This window comes from Schistocerca cancellata, chromosome 6 (genome assembly GCF_023864275.1).
Source record: "Schistocerca cancellata isolate TAMUIC-IGC-003103 chromosome 6, iqSchCanc2.1, whole genome shotgun sequence".
Classification (NCBI taxonomy): Eukaryota; Metazoa; Arthropoda; class Insecta; order Orthoptera; family Acrididae; genus Schistocerca; species Schistocerca cancellata.
Window position 1 is genome coordinate 47,524,162 of NC_064631.1, and position 20,280 is coordinate 47,544,441.

Sequence of the window (20,280 nt, forward strand, 5' to 3'; positions counted from 1 at the left end):
AAAAATTTACAAACATTGAAGCATTATTGTGTAGCAACGCTTAAATTTCGGTAATATATTATTTCGTTGTTGAACTGTCGAGTTCAAATTTCCATAGCTGTGTAGATTATTTTGCCGTGTAATTATACGTTAACTGACTTTTAATTGATTTTGACACATTAAAAGAAAATCCGTGCTCTTTTTTTACGGAGACGTAGCCCAGCTCTGTTGACTCAGTTATCTGTCAATAGTAACAAAATAAGTAGTTTTCAGATTTTAGGAAACAAGCTGGAGTTTTAACAAGTTACGGTGCTTTGACATCTCTTGCTTGTCAAATGATGTGATGAGTTACAGAAACACGCTATTTCGCCTTACGTTACAGATAGTCAGTTGCATTGTTTACGGTGCAAAGAATAAATTAAAAAAAAACCAATGTTTCAGGTAATGAAAATCTGCCTGTTTTTAAATTAGGCGAATTTTTGCAAACTGAGCAATGTTAAACGGTATGCGCAGATTATCGATAGTGCTCGAAGTATTTCAGATTCATAGGGTTGTAGTTCAGCTTGTACATATATGAAATTTTCCTTCCTTTGTTCCTTCCGTGAACGTGCCATATTATGTAATGCGAATCGCTTTTTCAACTCTCATTAGTAATAATGTATCCGTTTCCATTGTAGAACACATAGTAAGCAGTGCTGTGTGTAGCACAACCCTATGGGGCGTCTGATATTTCAGTGCTTCCCTGTTAGGGTGCAATATTATTTGTTGTAAAAATTGATATCCCATTAATTTCCATTCTATTTTTTGGACGTTTTCAAAAATATATGAGCAAGTCTGTTTAGTTTTTATATTCTGGCCAAATTTTATTTTCTAGACAGCAACAGCCACCTTAATAAGTAATAATAGATTTTCTTTTGAAACACCCACTGTGTGAGCATTTGGATTGTTACAGTGTGTAGTTGTTTGGTTCTAATTATTTTTTCATTTAATCATTGTACTTGTAGACTTACAGTGATTGGAATAAATTAGTGTTCACTGTGTGATAAAATCCAATTTTATTGCAACGTTATATGTGTAATAGCCTACCTTGCTAATAAGACTCTTAACTTTTGATCCTTGTGAGCAAGATAGGAAAGCAATAACAAATTATTCTGCATGGCATATTGTTACTGACTCAGTTTAAGTGATTTAATCTGGAAAAGTGGAATACTATCAGAGATAAGGGAAAATCAGTCTGTACAGTTTAAGATGACAGTGCCAGAGAATGAACTGTTCTTTGTAGATTGGAAACTCCAAATATGTAAAGCAATTTTGGCAGATCTCAAAACTTACTTTCCTGCATTGTAGAGAGATTTCATATTAATCAATTTGTGTTTATCTTATCAAGTTGTTATTGTATTTAATTTTTTTTTCTTTTGCAGCTGCAAGTTTCCATACTGCAGACCACCCCAAGCATGCCCTATGAGGTGCAATAAGCAAGATTCTAGCTCTTAGCGATTCCTCCTTCGGGAGCGAGTCGAGTGGGCAGAATGTTGTACGTATTCCACGTGGATACTGGGACGATGAGGACGTTTGACATGAACTTGGCTTTGGAAAAGTTTGTAGTACATTTTGATGATTTTTTTAAAAAATATATAAGTTAACTTACAGTACTTGCCAGAGCATGTGTATAACATTGGGTATGGTAGCATTTTTGTATATACCACCATTCAGCACAAAACTAACTCAATTTAACTATGTTCATTTGGTAGAATGTACTGTTAGAAAAGCTACAATTTTTTGCATATTTTCACAAGTCACCTCAAATGACTCCTTTATAATATGTTTTAAAGGAATTCTACCTTAAGCAAACGTAGTTTTTTTTTTTTTTTCCCACCTTTACAAGTTTGTGATGTTTCGCCATTATCAGGAAACTAGTGGTGAAATGTGTATGGGTGAAAAAAGAAAATTGTTTGCTCATGTCTGAATCCTTTCAAACAATATTTATTTTTTGAAGCAGACATGGACACAAAAATGAACTTTCGGCTCAAGATGAATTACCCTTAAGTAGTTGTAATTTAAGGATTGAAATAAATGCATGGTCTTTCCAGTGAGGTGTTTTGAATCGATATACGTAATAATTGAAGTTTTCTTGGCATAATGAATGTTCCATGAGCTTCCAGGATTGCAGCCGGATAACATTGGACATCTTCCCAGGATATTCCAGCTGACGGCTATTGGCTGGGTGACAGCTGAAATAACGTGGCAAGATGTTAAAGTCTTCCGGCTGCTCACGAAGCCTTATGGAATGTATGTAATCATTTCTATTTCAAATATAATACCCTTCTGGTGCATGTAAAAGTATATGAATTTCGCTCCAGAACTTACATTAAATTTCATCAGGATAATGAGTAGTCCAGAATTGAGAGACAAAAGTAATAAAATGAGAATCCGTATAACCGAAACTATTCTCAGCAGTTAAATAGGGATTCAAAGGGGGGGGGGGGGTCAGGATAAGAAGGAATACATACTAATGGAAAATGTTTCTTAAACAGAACTTTAAACCAAAAATAAGGGAACTAAGTAGAGCAAGCTTGAGAATATGCCTAAAAATTAACCACAGTAAAATTAAAATAACTTATAAGCAAAATTTTGTAAGAACTAGAAGAAATTAACAATGGAGTTCTAGTTACATGTTGGTGATCAAGGATAGAATGAAACAAACAAATAAGGACTTACCGAAGGATGTAGTTGCTCTATCTGGCCATCCTGGTTTGGTTTTTGTATATGACTAAGGCAAATGCTGGAGTAGTTCCTTAATCAAGGCACGGCTGACCAATTTGGGCTACCTGTCCCGGTTCTCATAAAGCATATTATGTACTTACTGCAAAGGTAGTATATTTTGACATATCGATTCGAATTGTATACATTGACAAATGGTGCATCATGATCAGATGATTCTTGGATGAATGAAGCTAAATAAATAAAACAAATAAATGAATTGGGATCAAACTGCAATGGAAGAGATCATTATGACCAATGAAAATGAAATTTAGGTGAGCATTTGGGTTTTGCCCTTTGTAGTCTGTATTGCCTCTAGAGTGATTCCCCATTAATCTCTACTCTCCTTGTACGTTTTCCTTATCATGACACATGCCGCTAATGCCACTGGGCGATATTCAGTCTAGCGGTGGGGAACTGTCATAATGTTTTGGCCCATCAGTTTATAAGTAATGTGTGCCATTTTGTACGACACTAAATTTATTTTGACTAGGGTGACTCAGGTACTGAAAACTCCAATCTTTGTGTGTGGTACATATGTTGTCACTTGAAGGAGGGCAAGCTATCACGCTTTCTTTTTGTCAGTGTGCATAAAATTCTTTATAGATGAAAGCCAAACCATACTTGATTGTCTTTATCCCTACTGCTGTAAATATTCCTTACCTCATTAGCAGTTTCAAGCTCTACGTATCTAGTGGCTTATTACCTAAGGTTTTAAAAACAGAGAGATTTAAAGTGATAAGCATTATAAAAATTTAAAAAAACTAAATAAAACAATTATTTGAAACTGTTGTACAAGAGTAACCTGTATTTAAAGAAAAAATGCTATTGGTATTTACAAAACACAATTGAATTTAAGTGCAGGATGTATGCTTCATCATATATAAAGGGCTATTTACAGCAGCTGAAGCATTATTTAGATTCTGTTACTTAGGGTATGGCAGTGGCATCCATGTATAATGTGGCAGTACTAACCCATGTTGTAGCAGCATTTTGCCCAGATCTCTGGAACAATGGAGCATCCCAAGGGAATAGTTCAGTGTAAAAGTATGGATCATGTGTTGTGCTTGCATGTGATAGTGGTGGTTTTTCAAACCAAGTGACACTTCTGTATGAACCAACCCTGACTCCACAAGCACTACTTGAGTGAAATCGATTGTGCTCATTTTTCATGAGACTGAGGAGACTGCAGATAACAGGGTTGGTTTGCTTGAGTTCTACATTAGGTACGTCACCAGGTTTATCCCATCGCTATTCATAGCGTACTTACTTAAGTGAGTCACCAATACGGTTAGATACAAGCAATTCTCATTATAATAAAATTGTTCTGAAATGCAAGGAGGCATGTAGATGGTGGTGCAAAATGACTGTAATCTCTCAGCATAACCAATGCTTCATGTTTGGCAATTTGGGAGGTATAGAGTGAATTAATGAAAGTATTTAGTCAACGAGGGAACATTCCAGAAATGTTAAACCAGGTCTATTGGTAAAACATCTAAAGTTTTTCCCTGCAGAGTAGCTATTTTCTTCCTCATATATTTCGCTTGTTGACTTGATGGTAAAACTAAGAAAAATTGAGGCAAATGGGTGTACTGAAAGTAATTCGTTTCCTATGCCATCCACAGATTGAAGAACATACAGGTATGTTTTGGCAAACATTATGCAGTTGCTAATAGTACCATTGTAACAATGTATAATTATCTCTCTTCTTTTGCACAAACATTTTAAGGAATCTTCAATATGTAGTACATTATAGACATTGACATTAAGTCCATATGTTACCTCCTAACATCTCGTCGAACCTCCTTTAGCCCAGTGTTGTGCAGAATCACAATGTGGCATGGTCTTGACAAGTCTTTATTATTCCCATCAAGAAATATTGAGCCATGCTGCATTGAAAGCCATCCATAACTGCAAAAGTGTTGCTGGTGCAGGATTTTGTGCACAAACTTACCTTTCAGTTGTCTCTCATAAATATTTAACGGGTGGCCAAATCATTTAGTCAAATTGTCCGTGAAGTCCATGAATGGCTACAAATGGTCTCACAGTAGCTAGACATAACCATGTTTAGTCCATGATTGATACAATTGAACCAGAGGACCCAGTTCATTCCACATAAACATAGCAGACACCATTATGGAGCCATCACCAGCTTGCACAGTGCCCTGTCGACAATGAGAGCTCGTGACTTTCTGCGGTCTGCACCACACTCAAATCCTATCCTAAGCTGTCACCAACTGAAATTAGAACTCGTCTGACCAGGCCACAGATTCCCAGTCGCGTAGGGTCAAACCGACATCATGTTATTAGCAAAGGCGCTTACGTCAATCATCTCATACCGTAGCCAGTTAATGCCATATTTTGCCACACTACCCTAATGGATATGTTCGCCGTATATCCCACATTGATTTTTGCTGCTATTTCCCACAGTGCTGATTGTTAACACTGACAACTCTGTGCAAACAGCGCTGCTCTTGGTCTCCTTAAGTGAAGGCTGTTGGTCACTGTGTTGTCTGTGGTGAGAGGTAATCCTGCAGATTTGGTATTTCCTTCATACTCTTGACACCGTGGATCTTGGAATATTTAGTTCTGTAATGATTTCTGAAACCGAATGTCCCATGCGTCTAGCTCCAACTACCATTCAGCATTCAAACATGGTTAATTTCCATTATGTGGCCATAATCACATTGGGAACCTTTTCACATAAACCACTTGAGTAAAATGCTCCTACAATGCACTGCCATTTTGTACCTTGTGAATGTGATATTACTGCTATCTGTGTACATGCATATCGCTATTCCATTACGTGATATTTTGATGTCTCAGACCTTTTGAGTCAAATTCAAACTTGTGATATCGTGTCCACAACCAATTATATGGATAAAGGGAATCATGTTAGGAAATGCATATTTATTGTGTTATGTGCATAACACAGTGCACATTGCAGAACAGTGTAGCTCATAGTAGTTGCTCAAAGCAAGGACTGCCAGTCTTGGTGCATGTTTTTGCAATGGGGTATACAGTTCTGCAACACTCTTGCCAATACCTTGGGAGTCTCTTGCACACCGAAACAGGCAGTGGGTGATAAACAGTGTACACACCTAACCACCAGACACACATACTATGCACAACTTTGCTGACAGCACGTTTCAGCGATGACTGGATGCATTTCATCAGCGCATTAATATGTGCTGCATGCACACAACTATCCCTGTTGTCAGTTGTCCACTGCATCAGACAGTTTAGTTGTCCATTGCATCAGGTAGCTTGTGATTTCTGTAGTGAGGGTTGTTGTTCTGTACAGTGCACAATGCGTAGTCCAAGATGGAACATTACTCGTCATGAGAGTTGGCGAACATGCATTTAATGTGTGGTGTGGCAGGATGTAGTGCCCATAAAGCAGCACGAATGTACAGAGAACACTTTCCCAACAGGTGTTGTCGTAATTTGGAGAAGTTATAAGAGATAGGTCATTCTCACCAAGAGAGCTGGCCAAGGTCCTGCCAGAGACTTGTCCGAGCTCCAGACTTTGAGGAGATGGTGTTGGATTGTGTGGTCAACCACACAGCAATAAGCACCCCTCGACTCACCTGTGAAACACGCACTTCGAAGAATACACTGTGGAGAGTACTTGTGGAACAGTAATTATATCCCTATCATAAAGAACACATGCAAGCACTGGGGCCAACAGATTTTGAGCTCGGCCTTCATTTCTGTCAATTGATTATCCACCACAGTACTGTAGTGCCGAACTTCCTACAGTTTGTATTGTTCACAGGTAGGCACTCATTCACCTGTAGTGGTGTTTTCAACAGTTACAACAGCCATGTCTGGAGTGAGGACAATCCCCATGTCACCCACAGCAATCTGGGCGCTAATGACCATTGAAGTTTTGCGCCCTAAAACCACAAAAAAAAAAAAAACCCACAGCAATGGCCACCAGCAATGATTCTGTGTCAGCATATGGGCTGCCATCATCCAAGATCACCTAATAAGTGTTCCTGCGAGATGTGTTATCACTGGTCTTGGAGACTGTACCCCTTGTTGCCTGTGAAAGGACGTGGTTCCAACACTATGGCGCACTAACATACTTCTATGTTAATGTCTGCAAGCACCTGAACAACACATAGGGGAGGTTCTGTCCCATGGCCAGTGTGATAGCAAGATCTCACACCTCTGTACATTTCCTCTGGCGTTCTGTCAAGACATTAGTGTATGAAATCCCCATGGAAATGGATGAAGACCAGCTTGCTAGGGTCCACGCGGTCTGTCTCCTGGTACAACAGACGCCAGGCATCTTTATGAAAGTGCGACAGTACTTCGTGCGCCATTGTCGTGCATGCATTGAGACTTGTGGTCACACTTTGAACAATCTATGAGCTAGTTGTTGTTATGCAGTGAAATTAAAATTGAAATTGAGTGCAGTGAGATTTCTGGAGAAAATTTAAGTGTATATTGAAAGGATAGGCAAACGGTAAATGTAGGAGGTGTATTTGTCACAGTAAATAAGAAACTCAAATCCACCGAGATAGAAATTGAAGCTGCATGAGAGATCATTTGGACAAGACTTCGTATCGGCGGTGACCATAAGATGATGATTGGATCTTTCTATTGCCCATCTGATTCATCTCGTGATGTAAAGGAAAACTTTAGAGAAAGCCTGAGTTCACTCTACGTAAGTTCCCTATTCGTGCTGTTATCATTGGCATAGACTTAAATCGTCCAACAATTAATTGGGGAAAAATACAATTTCGTTAGTGGTGGGTGTGAGATGACATCCTGTGAAACTTTACTAAATGCCTTCTCTGAAAACTGCCAAGAACAGATAGTTAGGAACCCCAGTCATGATGGAAATAGATTGGATCTAATGGCAAGAAATAGACCAGACATCTTTGAGGGTGCCCACATCGAAACTGGTATTGGTTACGATGATGCAGTTGTGGCAACAGTGATTACCAAAGTACAAAGGACAACTAAAACAAGCAGAAAGATATATATGTTCACCAAACCAGATAAACTGAGGAACTTTTAGCATAGGGTGGAGCATGTAGTGAAATTCTGGCTCAAGTTAAATGGGATAGTTGACCATGCACAGCATAAAGATGTGCCTAGCAGAACAGTTCATAATGGAAGAGAACCTCCATAGTAGATAGCCACTGTAAAGAAACTTCTAAAGAAAGAGAGATTACTGCATAACAGGTGTAAAAAAAAACAAAGCGTAGCCTTTAGATCAAGATATGCTAAATGGAACGCATTTGGGTGTCAAGAGAACAATATATAATGTCTTCAATGACTACCGTAGCAGAATACTGTCAAGTTACCTTTCGCAGAGCCCAAAGAAATTCTGGTTGTAGGTAAATGCTGCTAGTATTCAATAGTGAATGAGGCAGGAACTGAAGTTGAGGTTAGGAAAGCAAAAGCTGAAATGCTCAACTTTATTTTCAAGTGTTCCTTTACAAAGGAAAGCACAGGAGAATTACCCCCAATTTAATCCTTGAAATACTCATACCACTGGAAAGAGGAATGGCATAAGTATTACTCTCAGTGGTGTTGAGAAACAGCTGAAATCGTTAAAATTGAACAAAACTCCAGGGACCAATGAAATCCCTGTTGGAGTCTGTACTAAATTTGCGGCTGAGTTGGGCCCTCTTTTTTTTTAACTATAATCTGTAGTAGATCCCTTGAACAGAAAACTTTGCCCAATTCTTGGCAAAAGGCACAGGTCACATTATTGGCAAGAAGAGTAGTAGAAGTGATCCACTAAACTACCATCAAATATCCTTGACATTGATTTGTTGTAGAGTCTTCGAACATACTCTTGAGCTTAAACATAATGAGGTACCTTGAACAAAATTACCTCAGTGCCAACCGGCATGGATTTCGAAAACATTGATCATGTTAAACCCAACTCGCACTTTTCTCACATGACATACTGAAAGCTTTGGATCAAGGCAATCCTGTAGATGCAGTATTTCTTGATTTCCAAAAAGCATTTGACTCAGTACCACACCTACAATTGTTGTCAAAAGTATGATCATAAGGGGTATCAAGTGAAATTTGTGACTGGATGGAAGTAGGGAGGGGACAACATGTTAGCTTGGATGGAGAGTCATTGTCAGATGTTGAAGTAACTTCGGCCGTGCCCCAGGGACGTGTTGGGACCCTTGCTGTTCATGTGGTATACTAATGACCTTGAAGGCCATATTAATGATAAAATCAGGCTTTTTTTGCAGATGATGCAGTTATCCATAATGAAGTACTATCTGAAAGAAGCTGCATAACTATTCAGTCAGATCTTGATAAGATTTCAAAGTGGTGCAGAGATTGGCAACTTCCTCCAAATGTTCAGAAATGTAAAATTTTTTGCTTCAGAAAATGGAAAAAATGTAATATCCTGTGACTATAAAAATAACGAGTCACAGCTATAATTGGCCAACTCATACAAATACCCTGGTGTAACACTTCGTAGGGATATGAAATGGAATGATAACATAAGTTCAGTCACGGGCAAAGCAGGTGGTAGACTTCAGTTTATTGGTAGAATACTGTGGAAGTGCAGTCAGTCGACAAAGGAAATTGCTTACAAATCACTCGTGCGACTGAGTCTAGAATTTTGCTCAAGTGTGTGTGACCTGTACCATATTGAACATATACAAAGAAGGGCAGCACAAATAGTCACATGTTTGTTTAATCTGTGGGCAAATGTCACAGGGATACTATAGGAACTGAACTGGAAGACTCTTTTTTAAGATAGATGTAAACCGTCCTGAAAAAGTCTATTAAGAGTTTCAATAACAGGCCTTAAATGATTACTCAAGGAATATACAACTACTCCCTGTGTATCACTTGCGTAGGGATCATGAGGATAAGATTGGAATAAGTACTGCATGCACAGAGGCATTCGAACAATCATTTTTCGTGCACTCCATACATGAATGGAATGGAAAGAAAACCTAATAACTGGTACAGTGCGACGTACCCTCTGCCGTGCATCTCGCAGTGGTTTGCAGAGTGTAGTAGATATATGCTGTGTATGTCCATAGCAAAATAAATATGCATTTCCAACCATTGATTCCCTATCTCAATATACTTGTTTGTGGATTCTCCATCACCTGTTTCAGTGTGAATTAAAAGGTTTGAGACACACTACATTATTTTGAACAGAAGGGCTGAGCAGCTCAAACATGCTGGAGGCACTGTTTCTAGTACTGCTGATACAAGTCTTAGCTTACCTAACTACCCATTTCTCTTTCAAGAAGGAAAGGAGGATTGGTTGGTGAAGATTTGAAAGGGGAAGCAGAGCCTTTGGCCCAGTAGTTTCAGGCATTCAAGCTATTGGCGATATTGGTTGAGAAGGGTGCTCCAGGCTTTGTTGGCAGTGGCAAAAGTGTTCCAGCAGACATTAATATTTAGAGCAAAAATAAATGCATCAAGAAGTTATTTACAGATAACCATGTCAGTGGGTTTGTGAGGAAGTGTGAATTAGAGCCAGGTAGAAGTGTGGAGATTCCAGTACTATTTTGTTCCCTTGTTTGAAATAAATGTTTCTTTAGAAAAAAAAATTGAAGAAAATGATGTTATGTAAACCATAACTGGTGAGTGTTAACACATTTACATACATTATTATGGGATGTTTAGTACAGTGATGTTGCAGTGTAGTTAGAGTTCATTAACAAATGAAATAAAATTTTAATAATTAGTCATGATTTCCTCACATGTGCAAATGCTGTACTGAGGCTGCAATAAAAATGGGGTAACTATATCATTTTTATAGACTATTATTATGTTACTAGAAATTCATCGGTCCAATGCAAATAAAAGAAGATGTAAAGGTGATTACTCACCATATATTGAGACATTGAGCTGTCAACAGGGACATAAAAAAAAACTGTGAACTTTGCTGAGCTTCCAGACAGTGTCTTCCCCAAAGCTAACTAATTGAAATGGCGAGTGGTTACTTTTATTCACTCCATTAATTACATACCATTATTACTTGAATGAAAATAAAACATAAGCCTATGAGACACAGCGCATTTCATTTTGACTAGTGGACTTGTGTATTGTTTTCAGTTACTGTAGGACCTCATACTTGTCATGTGATATCTTGAACCTGAGTGTTCCCATTTCTGAACTCTTTTGGGGAAAATTATATAGCTCTTACAACAATAAAAAAAAGTCTACTATAAAAACGCAACAATGTTATAACTCCTTTCTTGTTTTACAGTGTAGTGCAGCTGAAAGAGGCAATTGAAAAAGTATGTCATATACCAGCCGACAAGCAAGTTCTTCTGGTGAGTGGCGGAGACTGCTTGGACCCAGGAGTAAGAGTCTGTAGCTATTCGGCTGGTACAGACACCAATCCAATATTCCTGTTCAGCAAGTCTACAATAGAAAGCATGACGCCTCCATCTCCCAGTATCGACTATGGTTCAGGTAATGTGTCTAGGCATCTGCCTTTATACTGTTTGTTGAAGTTTGTCACTCCAAAATGATAAGTTCAACCCTGCCTGCCACTGAAGCTAGTCAGTTACGGTTGATAAATTAACGCAGTGTTGCCATTGTTAGATTAATGGCAAGTGTCATGTTGTAGTATACTGAAAATACGCAGGTTATTTTCTTTACTCCTGCAGACTGACTTAAATACCACAGTCCTCTTACCATGGTCTTCGGTCAACATTCTTGGCACCCACCTCGCGCAAACCGTAGCATACCCTAGATGCTCCGTCAAAATCTTGTCAGTAGAGGTTTTGCTGACATCAGGGATCATTTCGGAGAGCTCACGAACCGTCACTCTTCGATCTGAGAGCACCGCTACCTCAACTTTTGCGATTGTTTTGTCAGAAACAGATGGCTGTCCAGAATGCTCATCATCATGGACATCAGTACGCCCATTCTTGAACACTCTGCACCATTTGCACACGTGTTGTATGCTCGTACACTTGTCTCCATAGATTTTGCGTAGCTGGGAATGGATTTCTGCCGGTGCAATGTTTTTTTTTTGCAGACAGGAAACGGATCGCCAAGCTCAGCTCACAACTGACGGGCGAAGTGAGGGGATGATCCATCACATACGGCTGCCAAGCCAAGACTGAGCTCCACAGGCAGCTCGGTCGGGAGGGGATTTGGAGTGGGGGGAACCAAGGTACACTACAGAATCGTGGGATCCAACGTAACAGCACTTTAATTCAGGAGTGTAGTGCTGTGGGAATGTTATTTTATAGACAACCCTCATAATTACCCTGTTGAAATGAACATAACATCAATCAAAGATGCAGAAATTGTGTTCGAGTGTGGTTTTTTTTGGGGGGGGGGGGGCATCCAATGACTTTAACCATAACTATCTCGTCTCTCCACTGTAAACTGTGGACATGACATTCTAAAGTAGAGTTTTGTGCACAGTGTTTATATACCCATTGTAAAAATGGTCATGTCGTGTTATTCCATGTAGCAAGCAAAGATGACAATCGAGCACTGGGCATAGCTTAACCAGTGGTGCTGCAAATTACTGATACATCGTAGTACGTGCAACTAGAAGAAGAAATTAACTCATTTAAAGGTAACCAATATTTATCACGTGAGAGTATAGGATCCTCACAGCTTTGTACCTGGTAAAGATACATTTACATGTTTATAGGTTACTGACAATGAAAGGGCAAAGAGTTTGATGTCTCATTGTGACTGGCAAAAAGTTGGTGAATGTGTGAAAGTATCTGTTAAACCAAACCTGACAACTCATTAGGCATATTGGTGATAAATCCACCAGGTAATCAGTTTGGTTGACCACACACCAGTTGTGCTACTGTAGCTTTAACATTTTCCTTTATGATAGCACAGAGACCTAGTGAGATGGTTGAGTTTCTCTCCAGTGTTGTAATCTATAACATCTAACAGACACCTATAAAATGTTCATGCTGGTTTGTGCTACTGGTGGCTCACACTAGACTAACAATTATTATACCAGCAGTACACTAACATATGGTGTATTGCCTATGAGCCAGGCACAACGAACAGCTGGGAATACAAATTTGTGTGCTCCTCCAGCAAGAGAGGTTTGTGGACAAATAACATCACATAATTTGCAATTAATCTGGCCTAAAATTATTTGTTTTTGTAACCCCCCCCCCCCCTCTCTCTCTCTCTCTCTCTCTCTCTCTCTCTCTCTCTCTCTCTCCTTTTTTTATTTATTATTATTATTATTATTATTATTAAGAATAGACATATGCCACTTTCAAAATAAAAGGTCTGATGCTATTTTGTCTAAAACTGGCATAGTGAGACCATGGCTGTGTACAATTAATGTAGGTTGATTCTTACAAAGAAGAAGACAGCAACCAGCCTACATTAAATAAAAGGTCGATATATTAAAATAATAGAATAAAGCATTTAAATATGAGTGCCGTCCCATGGAGGAAAATGGAAAATGTGCACCTCCAAATGAAGGAGAGCATGAATATGTGCACCGCCCCACACCAAGAAATGCAATTCTCAATGTCAGCATGGACGTGTTAAAAAGAGTATACTAGACTTAGCCTTTTCTACATCTACATCTATACTTCGCAAACCACTGCGAACTGCATGGTGGAGAGTATGCCACATTGTACCAGTTGTTTTTTCGTGACCCGTTCACGTATGGAGTGCAGAAGAATGACTGTCTAAATGCCTTCGTGCTTGATGTAATTAATCAAATCTTGTCATCATGACCCCTATGGGAATAATTTGTTGAAGCCTGTATTGTATTCGTAGAATCATCATTTAAAGCTCGTTCTGGAAACCTTGCAAGTAGACTTTCTTGGAATACTTTCCGTTTACGTTCAAGTGTCGACTAGTTCAGTTCTTTCAATGTCTTTGTGACATTCTCCTGTGGGCCAAACAAACCTTGGGTCAAACAAACCTGAGACCATTCGCGCTGCCCTTCTCTGTGTGTGTTCAGTATGCCCTGTCAGCCCTATTTCGTTGGGTTCCATACAGTTGAGCAGTATTGTGGAATGGGTTGCACAAATTATTTGCAAGCAGTCTCCTTTTTAGACTGATGGCATTTCTGTAGCATTCTACCAATGTACCTGATGCCTATGTAATCATTCAATTTTATGTCCCTACAAACACTAAGATATTTGTATGTGTTTACCGATTTAGGCTGTGTGTCGTTGATAGAGTAATCATAAGATACTAGAGTTTTTTTTTTGTCATTTTGTGAAGTGCACAGCTCTACATTCATGAACATTTAAAGTAAACTACCAATCTGTGCACCACTTTGAAATCTTATGAAGCTCTGAGTAAATATTTGTGCAGCTTTCTTTTTTGGCTCTGCTCCATTGTAGATAACTGAATCATTTGCAAAAAGTCCGAGATTACTATTAGCATTGTCCACAAGGTCATTAATATACAGCATGAACAGCTAGGTACTCGACACACTTTCCTTGGCTACACCTGAAGTTCTGTCTATATCTATCAATGACTATCCACAAAAGATAACCTGCTGCGTCTCGCTTGCCATAAAATCTTCAATCCAGTCACATATTTCACTTAAACCATTATAAATGTAGGCGTGGTGATTAGTCAAATACTGTTTATGAATCGAGAGATACTGCCTCAATCCACGGCTTTTAGTATATCTACATCTACATTCATACTCCGCAGGCCACCCAACGGTGTGTGGCGGAGGGCACTTTATGTGCCACTGTCATTACCTCCCTTTCCTGTTCCAGTCGCGTATGGTTCGCGGGAAGAATGACTGCCGGAAAGCCTCCGTGCGTGCTCGAATCTCTCTAATTTTACATTTGTGATGTCCTCGGGAGGTATAAGTAGGGGGAAGCAATATATTCGATACCTCATCCAGAAATGCACTCTCTCGAAACCTGGACAGTAAGCTACACCACGATGCAGAGCGCCTCTCTTGCAGTCTGCCACTCGAGTTCACTAAACATCTCTTTAACGCTGTCACGCTTACCAAATAACTCTGTGACGAAACGCGCTGCTCTTCTTTGGATCTTCTCTCTCTCTCTCTCTCTCTCTCTCTCTCTCTCTCTCTCTCTCTCTCCTTTCAACCCGACCTGGTACGGATGCCACACTGATGAGCAATACTCAAGTACAGGTCGAACGAGTGTTTTGTAAGCAACCTCCTTTGTTGATGGACTACATTTTCTAAGGACTCTCCCAGTGAATCTCAACCTGGCACCCGCCTTATCAACAACTAATTTTATATGATCATTCCACTTCAAATCGTTCCGCACGCATACTCCCAGATATTTTACAGAAGTAACTGCTACCAGTGTTTATTCCGCTATCATGTAATCATACAATAAAGGATCCTTCTTTCTCTGTATTTGCAATACATTATATTTGTCTATGTTAATGGTCAGTTGCCACTCCCTGCACCAAGTGCCTATCCGCAGCACATCTTCCTGCATTTCGCTGCAATTTTCTAACGCTGAAACTCCTCTGTATACTGCAGCATCATCTGCAAAAAGCCGCATGGAACTTCCGACACTATCTACTAGGTCGTTTATATATATTGTGAAAAGCAATGGTCCCATAACAGTCCCCTGTGGCACGCCAGAGGTTACTTTAACGTCTGTAAACGTCTCTCCATTGGGAGCAACATGCTGTGTTCTGTTTGCTAAAAACTCTTCAATCCAGCCACACATCTGGTCTGATATTCCGTAGGCTCTTACTTCGGTTATCAGGCGACAGTGGGGAACTGTATCGAACGTCTTCCGGAAGTCAAGGAAAATGGCATCTACCTGGGAGCCTGTATCTAATATTTTCTGGGTCTTTTGGACAAATAAAACGAGTTGGGGGTCACACGATCGCTGTTTCCGGAATCCGTGTTGATTCCTACGGAGTAAATTCTGGGTTTCCAGAAATGACATGATACGCGAGCAAAAAACATGTTCTAAAATTCTACAACAGATCGCTGTCAGATATATAGGTCCATAGTTTTGCGCATCTGCTCGACGACCCTTCTTGAAGACTGGGACTACCTGTGCTCTTTTCCAATCATTTGGAACCTTCCGTTCCTTGACTTGCGGTACATGGCTGTTAGAAGGGGGGCAAGTTCTTTTGCGTACTCTGTGTAGAATCGAATTGGTATCCCATCAGGTCCAGTGGACTTTCCTCTGTTGAGTGATTTCAGTTGCTTTTCTATTCCTTGGACACTTATTTCGATGTCAGCCATTTTTTCGTCTGTGCGAGGATTTAGAGAAGGAACTGCAGTGCGGTCTTCCTCTGTGAAACAGCTTTGGAAAAAGGTGTTTAGTATTTCAGCTTTACGCATGTCATCCTCTGTTTCAATGCCATCATCATCCCAGTGTGTCTGGGTATGCTGTTTCGAACCATTTACTGATTTAATGTAAGACCAGAACTTCGTAGGATTTTCTGTCAAGTCGGTACATAGAATTTTACTTTCGAATTCACTGAACGCTTCACGCATAGCCCTCCTTACGCTGACTTTGACATTGTTTAGCTTTTGTTTGTCTGAGAGGTTTTGGCTGCGTTTAAACTTGCAGTGAAGCTCTCTTTGCTTTCGCAGTAGTTTCCTAACTTTGTTGTTGAACCTTGGTGGGTTTTTCCCGTCCCTCACTGTTTTACTTGGCACGTACCTGTCTAAAACGCATTTTACGATTGCCTTGAACTTTTTCCACAAACACTCAACATTGTCAGTGTCGGAACAGAAATTTTCGGAACAGAAATTTTCGTTTTGATATGTTAGGTAGTCTGAAATCTGCCTACTATTACTCTTGCTAAACAGATAAACCTTCCTCCCCCTTTTTATATTCCTATTTACTTCCATATTCAGGGATGCTTATGATCACCGATTCCCTGTTCTGCGCTTAGAGAGTCGAAAAGTTTGTGTCTGTTTGTTATCAGTAGGTCCAAGATGTTATCTCCACGAGTCGGTTCTCTGTTTAATTGGTCAAGGTAATTTTCGGATAGTGCACTCTGTATAATGTCACTCGATGCTGTGTCCCTACCACCCGTCCTAAACATCTGAGTGTCCCAGTCTATATCTGGTAAATTGAAATCTCCACCTAAGACTATAACATGCTGAGAAAATTTATGTGAAATGTATTCCAGATTTTCTCTCAGTTGTTCTGCCACTAATGCTGCTGAGTCAGGAGGTCGGTAAAAGGAGCCAATTATTAACCTAACTCGGTTGTTGAGTGTAACCTCCACCCATAATAATTCACAGGAACTATCCACTTCTACTTCACTACAGGATAAACCACTACTAACAGCGACAAACACTCCGCTACCGGTTGCATGCAATTTATCCTTTCTAAACACCGTCTGTGCCTTTGTAAAAATTTCGGCAGAATTTATCTCTGGCTTCAGCCAGCTTTCTGTACCTATAACGATTTCAGCTTCGGTACTTTCTATCAGCACTTGAAGTTCCGGTACTTTACCAATGCAGCTTCAACAGTTTACAATTACAATACCGATTGCTGCTTGGTCCCCGCATGTCCTGACTTTTTCCTGCACCCTTTGAGACTGTTGCCCTTTCTGTACTTGCCCGAGGCCATCTAACCTAAAAAAACCGCCCAGTCCATGCCACACAACCCCTGCTACCCGTGTAGCCGCCTGCTGTGTGTAGTGGACTCCTGACCTATCCAGCGGAACCCGAAAAGTGTGTGAGAAAAGTGTGAGTTAGGTGTTACATGGTTAGTGTTTCCTAAATCTGTTGTGTTTGGGATGGTGTAGGTCATTCTGTTTGAGATACTTCATTGTGTTCGAGGTCAGAATATATTCTAAGATAGCTCATCACGTGACTGTTCAAAATGTTCATATTTCCTGTCCTGGGAGAATACAGACTTCATATCTTGGAATGAAAGTGATCCTCGTCAGAAACAGCTTTTCAGCTTTTGTTCTGGGTACTTGTGTATTTAAAACTGCTCTCCTGTAGGTTTAATGAAAACTCTGTGCACTAAGATATAAATCAGTGTCTGTTGGCTTGCAATTCACAGAGTGGCCAAGACGTCCATTAGACTTCCGTTGTACCAACATGTCTAAAACTGGCGGCCTTTCTCAATCTCGGCAGTGAACTGGATGTTTGGGTGCGTACTGTTCATATGTTTAGAAAATACTAGAGAGCTTCTACACCACGTGGCCACTGCTGGAATATTTTCAGGAACGATCATTGAATTTGACTCCCCATCATTCATCATCGTTTTATCGTTGTGTTGAGAGCACCTCTATGGTTTGGCTACACAGCGTAAAAGCTCTTGAGCATTTCCTTGAACATGTGAACAGTATGCACCCAATCATGCAGTAATGACAAAGAAAGAAGAAAGACTGCCATTTTTAGATGTGTTGGTATGAGCGTTGGATGGATGTCTCAGCCACTCAGTGTATTGCAAGGTGACGTGCATTGATTTGCATCTGAGGGCCCAGAGTTGTCATCAGTGCAGAACAGTGCAGTTTTGGATACACTGGTACACAGAGCAAAAATTGTTTCTGACAAGGATCACTTGGATTCCGAAATTAAGTAAATGTTCAGAGAGAACAGCTATGGTTCACATGATATGATATCAGTATTCTCCAAGCAAAGGAAATGTGAACATTTTGAACATTAACGTGATGAGTTATCAACTGTATTTCTTCCTTTCGGTGGCACTACATCCAGCAAAATAGGCAGAGTCGTAGGAAGACGAGGTACAAGACCTGTTCTCTAACCTCCTAAGAAGGTAAAGGACGTGCTGTGCCCTATTAAGGACAGTCTCAACCTCAGGAGCCCTGGGATTTATAACATTCCTTGTGGGAGCAATAGCTGTTAAGTCAGTCAGCCCATTTGCGCTGATTACAACTGTTGTGCAGAACATCAATGGCATATTAAAAATTGATAACAGGAGAAATCTGCTGAGCAGAGCATCACAAACAAACGTAAAATACTGTTTGCTGATGAAACAAAGGTTTTGTCCCAGGCTCCTGCACATTGGGATTTTGTAATTAAAGAGGCTGTAGAAAGAATAATGTGTGACAAGAATTTCAACTAGGACAGCGGGTATAATGTTCAAGGTGCGTGGAAGCGAGCTCTTGATGCAGAAAAGAGGCAGAGATATTTGTCATAATGTTTATGCTACTATGGGAGTGGTGGCACCACCAGTGTGGACGTTAACACCATCTGCAGTACCATTACGTAATTACCGACCAATCAGAAGTAGCCTGTGGTCTAGATAAGCCATCACAGCAACAGTTTTGAGTCAGTTGCTCCTCACAAAGAATATGGAGTTAATCATTGAAAGCTTGACATTTTATCCTGAGATGACACGGTAAGAGTATGAGAATGTTCTACACAACATAATTGACTGATGTACATCTGAAACCAATTCTCTTCATTGGATGCAGCAAAACTGAACCAAACATTTGGTGATCACAGGAAACTCGAGCATCATTTTCAAAAATCTCATTAACAAAGGAAATGAATTTCCTGTACGAGTTTGCAAAAATTTTTTTTACTGCTTAGTTTGTGAGATTAAGATATGTGCACACTAGGTCTGACACAACTACCTTTATGCTAATAATTTCTTTTTGATGCATTGCATGTGAGACACCCATGGTTAACACAGAATGCTGAACTTAATTTGTCACCTTTCTTGCCCATAGCTTTCATTCTGGCATGCAACTATTGTACAGAAAAATGATGCAGTTTACTGCAAAAACAGTTTGGTGATCTCTATTCTGGAGTATAACACTCAAGCCTGCTCATTTTTTTCCCCCTATTAAGGAACTGAAAACCCTGTCAAACTAAATAGTTGGCCTGTGTTCGTCACGGGTCAAAGTAAGATGTTTTGCTTGGCCTGTCATTTATGTGGATTGTGATTTCCTGCATGAAATGTTCAACAGTTTTTTGATATTGTTATACAGTATAATCTTTTTTATGTTCTGTTTAACTGACATGTACTTTTTTTTTTACAGACATTGACCTCAAAGATCAGGCAGAAGCTTCTGTAAACATGCCACATTCTTACAACACTGTTGTGGTGCGAGCCCAGCTAGCGCAACAATTTTATGAGCTCGCTAAAGAGCAAGTGCGCTGTTGTGAAAGCCTAGTTCATGATCAACATTTGCAGCAACAAGGTATGTAGTATTGATTGATGAATACAGTAATGTAATTGTTGTAGAATAGTAAACATTTGCTTTCAGAATTTATTTTGTGTGAGTGGAAAGAACAATGTGAGTGGCAGGTTATTCTTCTTCAGACAACCAGTTGTTAAAATGCACTTCAATTTTAAGTAGAGTAGGCTTGTACTTTGAATTCCAGTTATTGCAAATTATGACAAAACTCCATGTGAGCTAAAATTGACAACTTACTTCTTTTCCATTTGGAATTCCTTGAACTAGTCCCAACTTCTTTTTGGAATTGTACAGCAATGTTTGACATGATTGGAACAAGATGACACAGTGATTTAGGTATTTTACTCTAGGACTGGGGTTAAAAGCCAAGAATAGACCACCAGAATCAAGTTTTTGTTATTCGATAAATAGAGGTGGATGCCAGGATGTCTCGGGAGGGGGGGGGGGGGGGGGGAGGAAGAAGAAGGCCAT

The 20,280-nt window shown here is 39.8% G+C and overlaps 1 protein-coding gene across 3 annotated transcripts in view; it reads left to right on the forward strand.

Moving 5' to 3' along the window:
- The window catches only part of LOC126190656 (RB1-inducible coiled-coil protein 1), a 329,494-nt gene that overhangs the window by 189,559 nt on the left and 119,655 nt on the right, over nt 1-20,280 (forward strand). For all 3 annotated transcript variants that reach the window (XM_049931087.1, XM_049931085.1, XM_049931086.1), the window contains exons 2-4: nt 1,401-1,576; nt 10,964-11,172; nt 19,651-19,812. In XM_049931087.1, the coding sequence (XP_049787044.1) occupies nt 1,509-1,576; nt 10,964-11,172; nt 19,651-19,812 (439 nt within the window). In that variant the 5' untranslated portion in view covers nt 1,401-1,508. The remainder of the gene's footprint in view (nt 1-1,400; nt 1,577-10,963; nt 11,173-19,650; nt 19,813-20,280) is intronic.